Below are 10712 nucleotides of genomic sequence, written 5' to 3'. Positions count from 1 at the left end.
ATCCTTTATTTTAACACCTGCTGGTGAGTGTGAATTTTTAATGCATTTCTAATTAATGCTCTTTACACCCTTGATTTATGTGTGAGCAAATTGTATTGCTGTTTTGCGGCATGCTGGTAGAAAAGTCCCACTTTGGTTGAAATGTGACTTTGCCAGCCAGTGCCTTTTCAAATGAGAAGAAAAACAAAATGCTGCACTAATCAGTATGTTTTCCAAATACTGGTGCTGGTACTGAAATGTTACAAATATTCTATTTCAACAAAATAGCCACCATCCAGGCACTTGTGGATGAAATCTGCTAAGAGTGAAAATACAATAAAAAGTGTCCATGTAATGCGACTGAAGTTGTAATTTTAATGAGTGAATGTCAAAATGTCCCACATGAACTTAAATGGCTTGCCTGACACTAACAGCCACTTAAACAGTAAAATTCATCGTTTCCCCCCCGTAACTGTTTGACTTAATTCTCATAATTCTATTTCTACAGTACATATGGCCCTGCCGCTTTCTAATGCACTTCCTTCCGTATTTTATTTCCGGGCTGATTCATCTTCATTACCAGATGACAATTCGTAATGCGCGAATCGCTGAGAGCAGATCGGTTACCATTTTCACCACAGTGACACCGTTTGGAGAAGCATTCTTTTATTCCAAATAAAATATGAGTTCATTTTCAACAGTTTATCTAATTCCATCAGAGCTCTGTACAATGTAACAAAACACATTTTGTTGCATGATGATTTCAAGAACGACTTCAAATATAATTTCTCTTGCAAGGCCTTTTTCCACCTTTGCCGTTTCGGAGACGTGTTTACATTTCAATCAAGCGATGGACTCCCTCTCCAACAACTTTGGTTTTGGTACAAGAGGAAGAAGAACAAAAAGAAAAAAAAAACTCACTATGAACATTTAAGAATCTTTAATTCACACTAGTAATAAAATTGCATTACATTTCATAAAATAAATGTTCCAGTTTATATGTACAGAGAAAACATGTACTGTACATACCCTCCAAGTAACCATTTCTAAAAGAAAACAAACCTGGAAACCGATTTCACAAAACGTACAAGCAATGTAGTGCTCAGCTAAGCAGGCACAACTGTACATCAACATTTGTAACTGCTCAGTGTTGGGGGGGAGGGAGGGGCAAAAAGTTGAAGATTTACAATGGAGTCCTCGGGAACTAATAAAGGGGTCTTAAAAAGTATTGCAGGCAAGCAGACAGACGCTTGTCTTGTTTTCCAAGTGCGGCAGAACATCCATCCATCCATAGTGTTGTGGAACGCGTGGAGCTGATTGTCGCCGCCACGGTTACAAGGCTCCCACTATTGGACCTGCGACTCGAAGCTCCCGTTCAGCTGACCCTCCTCATAGTCCATTTGACACAAAATCATGTTGTTTTTAAGGAAAAACTTGTCGCCCACGCAAAACCTGTCGAAAGAGATAAACACGAGATGATTAGTGCCCACGCTGTGACTAAGTGATGCGCGTGTGTGCGCGGGTATCGCCAACTCGAAAGGTCCCCTTCAAATAATAATAATCTTAAATAATAATAACCCTGAATAATCATGGTGGCTGGCTTGCAATAAGATAATTAGCACCTCTTTCATCCTCATACAAACAGTGAATCAGCTACCTAGCTAAGAAGTAACGGCGGTGTCAAACTCATTTTTGTCACGGGCAACATCGTAGTTGTGGTTAAGGGATCGGAGAGTACCGATACCAGGTTTCGTTATCGGGCCGATACTGGCCTCATTTCAACGTATGAGGTATTTGTGAAGGCTGCCGATACCAGCCACCGATACTTAAGGCAAAAAAAAAAAAAAAGAACTCTGACATTAAGGAAGTCCTCCTCGCCAGTAGTTGGCGCTACACTGTGACCGTTTGACACATTGGCAAATCGTAATGTGGGTCAGAAAGAAAGCTTCTCATTCACAATTATCGATCTTTCTGTTCATTAAAATTATCAAAGCTAATACTTTTTATGTGTATGGGTGAGTACTCAGGAATGAATACTTGAAAAAAAGTGGTATGGAACATCCCAACTGTGAACCCATAAGTGGATGATGGCCAACTATTTTTACATACCGACAACAAATTGATGCATAACTAGTTTTGATAATAATAAATATTCAGTAATACGGACTTAGTAACAAAGAAATGCTCGCAATATCTCCCTGTGCAGTTTTGGTGTTTTAGCCAGAGACGTGAAGTTGGCGCACATGATTTGCTTTCGCGGGCCACATAAAATGATGCTGTGGGCCGGTTCTGGCCCCCGCGCGGTGAGTCTGACACCTGTGGTATAAAATACCGGTGCACCATCTCGTATGTGCGTCAGTGCTATTATTACCGATGAAAGTGCTCGAACAAACGAAAACGACCAGACAGTATAAATTGTTGTTCTTTCATTATCGTCATAATCTTTGTCTGGCAGAAAGAGTGCTGTTCCATTGCACCACCGTCAGGCTTCAGGGGTCCATTATGAACGTTTAGCGAACTTACCAGTCCATGCCCGATAAAGGGGCATAAAGATCATCAGGTTAAGATGGTTGTGTTTGATTGCACATCTAAACCTGAACATTCACAATTCAACAAAAAAATCAGCGCTAAATAAACAATATGTGCTCAACACTATGATTGAAAAGTCACGATGTGGCTCGTCGTGATGTACAGTACATTTGGTTTTGGTGCTATTCCACGTAAGAGCTGTAGATCACAGTGGCACACGTCTAAAGGTGTTCGTGACTGTCAAAACAAATCCAGAAAAATACTTTTTAGCTGTCTGTAGATTTGGGAAGTTAATGCCGAAAACGACGATGCGCTTCTCTTATGTGTGCTTTGAAAAAAAGAGACACAGGTGCAAATTGACACGAACCAACGCCTTGTTCATGCACTTTGCACGGAAAAAGGCAGAAACCATCCAATGGTCATCATGCCGGGAGCCTTTCAATCGGCCCTGATTCAAAAGTGACATCTCTTTTAAACAGTGTGTGTGTGTGTGTGTGTGTGTGTGTGTGTGTTTGAGTCACTGACGGTGTAGTGGTACACTCGCCTGACTTTGGTGCAGGCAGCGTGGGTTCAGTTCCCACTCGGTGGTGTGAATGTGAATGTGAATGTGAATGTTGGTTGTCCGTGTCTATATGTGCCCTGCGACCAGTTCAGGGTGTAGTCCGCCTTTCGCCCGAAGTCAGCTCCAGCGTGCCGTGACCCTAAGCAGGATAAGTGGTGTGGAAAATGTGTGTTTGTGTGTGTGTGCCTGCTTGATGCAGACACTGGATCGATGTCATAGATTGTTTGAAAAAATATGTCAAACTCGATATTTCAGTGGTTCTCAAACTTTTTACACCACTCACCCTCCACCATAGTGATCAACATTAAAAAGTTAAATACAACTGAACTGTACTCAACTAATGTAGTCGAAGCCACAGTGACATCGTGCATTGATTCAGTGATTCTTTCATTTCACACTTCCCTATTTGCTAAATAACATGGCACCACCACTAAAAGTAGCAATCATTTCACTGTACACAACTAGAAACCACTTGAACAATTCCACCATGTCTGCACAAAATAACACATTATAGAGGCATGATAATAGCCAAAGGTGGCAATTGTGACTGCAGCAAAGCATGCTGGGAAATGCCTCCTTCTTCGATTCACATTTACAACATGTTAAAAAAAAAAAAAAAAAGTACTTCTAGTCTGTCTGTCCAGTAAATGTTAATCGTGTTCGGCCCACTGCCTAAAATGTGCTTTGAGTTTTTGGTCAGTGACGTTCGATCCCAACAATTTCCGAATCTCATCGGATAGTAAACGAAACAATACGGATAAGTTGTACAAATACTGTGTCCGGTAAAAAAAAAAAAAAAAAAAATACAAAATGTTACAGTTTAAAAAAAGGAATGCATTTCAAATCATAGCTTCATAAAGAAAACAAGACATCCGAGTAAATTGTTGACATATTTCTTTAAAACTTGAACGTATATTGAGGTAGCAGTCAGACATTTGCTGTTGTATGACACTGGGTGACTCCAATTAAAATGTCCATTCAATATTTAATTAACAAAACGGCACAATAATGGCGCAAGTTTGTCAATACCTACATTCTAACAAACTCATTTAACAAATTAGATGTATTGTAACTCATAACTGATCTATTCTAGAAAGTTTTTTGTTTTTCTTTTCTGAAAGCTCTCCATTCTCAGCCTCGGTCGCCGGATTGTGCCTGCCTGCAGCACCGAAGGACCGTTTCGTTTTATGTGCCGTGGTTCAACCTCAGGTGTTTCCCGAGGTTTATTGTGATGTCACAACTCTTAACCGTTTTGCCAACTCGATCGAGCGAAAGAAACTCTGCCATGTTGGCAGTTTGTCACACCAAACCTGTTCCACGAATGGACTTTGTCCTTCCATCAGCAACCTTGCCTACGCTTCCTCTCATTTCCAATACAGTGGTGCCTTCAGATACAAATACATTTTTTAGGGGGCTCAACTCAAAACACGCTCATCTCAAATCATGATTCCCCACTCAAATGAATGCAAATGCCATTGATCTGTTCAAAGCCTCCCCAAAAATATATTGTTTTGTTTTTGAGAAAAATAGTACGATATAATATTAAACATCCATCCATCCATTTTGTGAGCCGCTTCTCCTCACGCGGGTCGCGGGCGTGCTGGAGCCTATCCCAGCTATCAACGGGCAGGAGGCGGGGTACGCCCTGAGCCGGTCGCCAGCCAATCGCAGGGCACATAGAAACAAACAAACAACCATTCGCACTCACAGTCACACCTACGGGCAATTTAGAGTCTCCAATTGATGCATGTTTTTGGGATGTGGGAGGAAAGCGGAGAAAACCCACGCAGGCACGGGGAGAACATGCAAACTCCACACGGGCAGGGATTGAACCCGGGTCCTCAGAACTGTGAGGCTGACGCTCTAACCAGTCGGCCACCGTGCCGCCATTACAAAAACATACACTATAAAAGGAATTAAAAGAATTATACAGTTGTCACACTTTCTCCTTCAATGCACATTGTGCTACTCATCCCGGTGGTCCTTGACCACTTGGGCCCGGTTTAAGACACACATACAAATATACTGTAGTGGAGACTCGACTCCTCTATCAGCTTCTCAGTACAGCAGTAATATTAGTTCTTCTTTGCAAAGAATTACAAATATGTCCGTGAGTATTGTTATGTTATCTGTCTACATGTGTTGCGGCACTGTTTGCGTTCAGATATCTGTTGCTTAAAGGGTAACAACACCGCCACAAAGATGCTAATTGTTAGCCCGTGTTTCCCATTGTTAGCATTAAGCTGGCGGAGGCGATGTAGTTGTAGTTTTGAATTATCCAATGTATAATATTCTTTGTTCTATGTTTAGTTTAGTAAACTTCAGCTGGGAGTGGCAATAAAAAGCTCGAAGCCTCGTTTTTGACAAATATTCACGAATGTGATCTGCCAAACTGCTGCTTATTGTGAAGACAATCGAAGTTGAATGTGCTGCCACCACACAACGCTCATATCGGGGAAAAAAACGACGGCTCTTATCTCGAAAAACCGCTTCACTTGTATCTCGAGGCGCCACTGTATTTGTTCACGTGGCACAGTGCAGCCGGCCGCATGATGTCGAGGGAAGCGAAGCTGCAGCAGAACACAGGTTGGCTTTCGTTACGTGCCACGCTGTCGAAACGGTCATCGCTGTGCCAGGTGGCACGACGTGTGCCAAGTGAGAGGAGAGAGAGCACGCTCATAATTCCCTTACAGCAGGTGTTCACTATGGTAACTGAATGTGGCCCGCACAAGGTTAATGGGCTTGTGCTGTGCGGAAGAACAGGGTCACAGCCCCACTGACAAGCGTGTAAAGGACATTCTGCTCCCAGACTGGCACCGTTACCAACAGTAATCTAATGGGAAAAAGCAATATTTGGGTATGTCATCTTCTTTGTATGAGCATTCACACACACACACACACACACACACCTGTGCCCGTGCAGGCAGCAACACGGCTGCCTCGAAAGAACTCACGTCGCTCTGCCCTTGCAATTAGATTTACAGATCTAGCCGCAAACTGCTGCCAGTGTGTGACTAGAAAAAAATAATTAGCAGACCACTACAAACACAATGGCGTAACCTTTATTTTTACAACAGACTTTCACTCCGGCTTACACGGGTGTGGCCTGCACTAATCAAACGAGACCGTCAACTGTGTTGCCCATGACGAGCGCGAGAGAGAGAGAGAGCAATTTCTGCACCTTCTGATGTTTGAAAGCTATTGGGCATCTTAACGCTTCGTTTTTGTGTGATGTCTATTGCTTACCTCTGGTTACAAAGCTGACAGGCAAAACAGTCCAAATGGTAAACATTATCTCTGGCTCTCATCACCATCTCAAAGGCTGGGATCAGTTTACTGCAGGCTGCGCAGTTTCCTGTAGTACCAAAGAGCCTGCAAGACAAGAGCGCACACACGCAGATGAACCCACCTTCGCTTTACCTTGATGCAATATAAGAGCAGAGGAAATATACTGTCAGAAAGCATGCAAAGATTTTGTTTTTTAAAAAAGAGACATTTCTGCAGCGCAATGGGAAAATGGGGCAGAATGGCAATACGGTGCATGAAATCCACAAATCTTGCCTGGCGCCTGCTCAGTGTTGGAGTTAGCGAGAGAAACAAACAAACATAGATCTTAATTCTCGCCTAATGATCTAATTCAAATGATCACATGGCATTAATCGCCTTCAAAGCATAGTGTATTTCCCTTGCACAATGCAAAAAAAACCACAAAAAAAAACAAGTCTGAGGTAAATCATTTGGGCTGCTCAAAATGTTTTTCTTCTCCCTAATGAAAAGGAACTAACGTGTCAATCTGCAAGCAAAGCCAACTGAGTTTTGTTTGTTCTATAATGAAGCCACTGGTTCAAAAGAGGTTGTTTACAAGAATGGACAGCCTTTTTTCACTTTTTCAATTTTGATTTTTTTTTTTTGTTCTGTTTTTTTTTTCACATGGACGAGGACTCTAAGACAAACCAGATTCTGTTGATCTGACTAAATTCAAAAAGATGACTTTCATAATCTTGTTCACATTTGACCAAGTGTAATCACGCACACATTACGACCCTAAGTTGTACAATTCATTTATTTTTTTATATAGAAATTTGTGCTTAACACAAATATACGTTTTACACAAAAAGATCCTACTTAATCAAAACTTTCTGGATGTATTGCTTTGGCGTAGTAAAATGATAAAAACAAAATGAATAAAAAAAAATCTCCAAATATTTGTATTGCTTTTTACTGCTATTTTGAATAGTGTCTTAATCTGGTCGTTAGTGCGATTTACATGCTCGTGTAAAAAAAGCCATTGACGTGTGATTGGCGCAAATGGATTTTTAGATGCAGATCAACTTATTCGCTGCCTCCAGTTTTAGGTATTGCCAGCCATTTTACAGTCGTGCTCACCATTATTGGCAACCATGAAGTTGAAGTACTAAATATGGAATATCTCCTGAAGAGAAGGAATCAAGTGAAAGTACATTTTTCTATAGACAATTCAAAAGACCAAATGCTAAACCAGGTTTTTTTTTTAGGTATGTTCACAGACGGCGCAATGAAGCCTTTAAGGAAAAGAACACCTTGCCAACAGTCAAGCATGGTGGAGGACCCTGAATGCTGTGGGGCTGCTCTGCTACATCTGCTACTGGAGCCCTTGACTAAGAGTATGAGGAGGTTCATAAAGCTTTAAAATATGCATAAATAATCCGGCCAAAATATGCGGTCGCTACTTGACGGATTTCACCGATTGTGGGGGTGGTCCCAAGAGTGGGCGCGTGCAGTCTGGAGTCAGTTCCAAACCTCTCTGCTCACACCCATCAAAACACTTACCCGTGACTCCCTATTCTCATTTATTCAGCTAATATGGCAAGCTAACATTAGCTAAAACACTTAGCCGTCAATTCATACTGTAATTTATTCAGCTAACGGGGCTAGCTAACATTAGATAATGTCTACATTTACAGATATACTTGCATAATAATGCGACTTAGTTATTTTGAAAGCTGAAATCTCGCTCTTCAGTGTTGTTCCTGCCGCTGTGCTGCTGCACCTTTTGTTTTTACCTGCCTGAAATGGCTCTTTTAAATGAAGGATTGGATTTTTATGAACACTGATCGATTTACATACATAATCTCTAAGGACATCTCTTCAGGAGGCAGTACTAAATCCATGTAAATTTGTAGGGCCAGATTGAGGAGTCACAGTGTTAATGTACTACGTTGCTCTCATTCAGCTGCTATCAGCTGCTTGTTAAAGAAAACATCCATCCAGCGGCCCTGTTTCTAATTAGGGGCCACTGGCCCAGAGGAGTTGCGGGGAACAAACGAGAGAGAAAGGCTCTTACGTATGTTCGCACACAGAGATTCATAGAGTGTAAAGCAGAAATAATGTGACAACTTGTTTTTCGAGTAAATGTGAGCTTCTGTGAGCTGCAGGGTTTTTCCACTTCCTGATCCATTTTGGAAACGCAAGTGTAGGTACAAGAAGACACAATTAGAAGTACGTTGTTCAGCCTTTAGTGTAGTACCACGTTGCGCCGCGACATGCTGGGCTACACTGAGCTTTCCCAGATGCAGCATAATTAAGAGAAGAAGAAGCAGAGAAGGCCCCCTACTAAGTAGAGAGAATAAATGACTTTGGGTAATGTTGAACTGTACGGTTCGGTTGTACATTTGGATCTTTTTAAATATGTTTCATTCTCTTTTGTATGCTTTGTATGCTGCTCAGTGTGCGTTAAAATAGCAGTTCTTGGAAGGTTCATAATTACGGAAACATATGCTAATTTATGTTAGCACGTCTGTGGCGTTTTGCATAATATGTTAGCATTATGCAAACAGACTTCGGTAATATATGTTTGTGCTATGCCGTATGATGAACAATTTGGTGTTTTGAAATATAAAAGAGCTTATAAAAGCGTATGTCTGTGTAATGTTTGAATTGATCATCTAGTATCATAAGTCCTGCTGCACCAAACGCCCATAAAGATTGTCCATATTCTGCACTGAATATGCTGTATTTGACAATTTGGGGTTCGAATTCGGGGATGTTTGGTCATTATTTTTAGACAACTGATGGAAAACACGCTTGTTAAAAAGTAAAAAAAAAAAAAAAAAGTAATAACCCATTCAGCAGTCTTGTATTTTCTCATTTGGCTTAGCTTCATCAATACTCTCAAATAACCCCAAGTGGGTACAGCGTGCCCAGTAAACACAGTGCGATAGCATCATCATGCTAACGCCTCTCATGATAGGAAAAATCTATAAAAGAGGCTAGGAGATCAAAAAAATGTAAACAGGTATTCAGTGAAATATAGACCAGGTTCAAGGATGGTACCGTACACGAGCATGGTTGACCTGACTGGTTATAAATCATGAAGGATCGACTTCATCCCCGGCTAAGCTGATCCGCTTCTCAAATGTATTTGCGACATGCAGGCAAATAGTCTGCCCATTTTGTTCTCTCCCCACCAACAAATTGGGAGGCAAAATATATGAAATTGTGCTGATGTGACCGTGCGCAGTATTTCCACCAGTACAGTAAATGATGAGTCTGGCTTAGAACATCAGTAGAGATTCACGGCCCAATTGTTTTGGTTTTTTTCCCCCCTGCTAAGAGGAGATAAGAGCTGGAGAGATATATTCAAACACATTTACATTTGAGTGAAGCTAAAAAGCGACTAGAGTTGAACCGGAAAAAAAACTACATAAAAATACAAATAAAAAAAACCACTAGTGCTTTCTACACAGTAACAACATCGCACAAAACACAAGAGCCTGTCAAACGTTATGCTCCAAGGTGTGGATGTTAGCTGAGAGACAAATTGACAATAAATAAGAATTGATCTTTATAGTGGCTAAATGAACAAATCTTTATATTATGAACAAATGGATATTACTCTGATTAAAAATCAATGGATGACAAATGAGAATTGATCTCATCAAGATGATTCTTAACGTGCTGACTGCAGTGACGAGACTTTATTGATGTGCTTGTACCGTAAACCCAGCGTAAACTTGTTCGTGATTCATAATCGCGTCTCGACAGATATAACAGTAACGTCATCATGGTAGAAAAAAACGACAACAAAAAACAAACAAGTCTTGCCTTTTGAGAAATACTGTGAAATATCGTTTTGTTACCGTGATGCAATCAGTTATGTGTTGTATTGACCAAATGCAGAAGAAGGCACAGAGATCACCGAATCTCACACGGCTTCGCTGACCGCACGTGAGCCAAGCAATGGCCAAAGGTCAAATATGTGGCTTCACTTGTAAACTGTGCCAGCCAGGCGAAAGCCAGTTTCCCCCACTGGAATGAAGTCCTACCCTGTTGGGGTTAAAGTTGGGAATCTCAAACAATGGGCTGGCAATCAGCTGTAAAGTCCTCTGGTGTGCTGCCAGTAGGCTTTCACTTGTGAGGAATCAGAGAAACTCTGCTCTCCCACCTCCGTTATTGTCAAACTTCAATGAGTCTTTAGTCAAAGGAGTGCCACCTTTCGTTCCTTCAGCGCGCTACTTTGCTAGCGTCAAAAGATTTCAGCCCCCACGATGTCTGTTGTTTTTAGGCTGGACTGCAGCTCTTGATCTTTTCTACTTGTTCTCTCAGCTCTTTGAGACCTACCAGCACAAACAGCTTTCGTCGGATAAAAGCCGAGAGCAACAAC

The 10712-nt window shown here is 41.4% G+C and overlaps 1 protein-coding gene across 1 annotated transcript in view; it reads right to left on the bottom strand.

The window, feature by feature from the left end:
* Positions 1–628: 628 nt before the first annotated feature.
* The window catches only part of lmo1 (LIM domain only 1), a 31783-nt gene continuing 21699 nt past the window's right edge, over positions 629–10712 (bottom strand). The window contains exons 3-4 of the mRNA XM_061750911.1: positions 6317–6442; positions 629–1431 (exon numbers count right to left, since the gene is read on the bottom strand). Of these exons, the coding sequence (XP_061606895.1) occupies positions 1326–1431; positions 6317–6442 (232 nt within the window). The 3' untranslated portion in view covers positions 629–1325. The remainder of the gene's footprint in view (positions 1432–6316; positions 6443–10712) is intronic.

The sequence above is a fragment of the Phyllopteryx taeniolatus genome, chromosome 2 (genome assembly GCF_024500385.1).
Source record: "Phyllopteryx taeniolatus isolate TA_2022b chromosome 2, UOR_Ptae_1.2, whole genome shotgun sequence".
NCBI lineage: Eukaryota > Metazoa > Chordata > Actinopteri > Syngnathiformes > Syngnathidae > Phyllopteryx > Phyllopteryx taeniolatus.
This window is presented reverse-complemented; position numbering and strand designations above follow the sequence as displayed.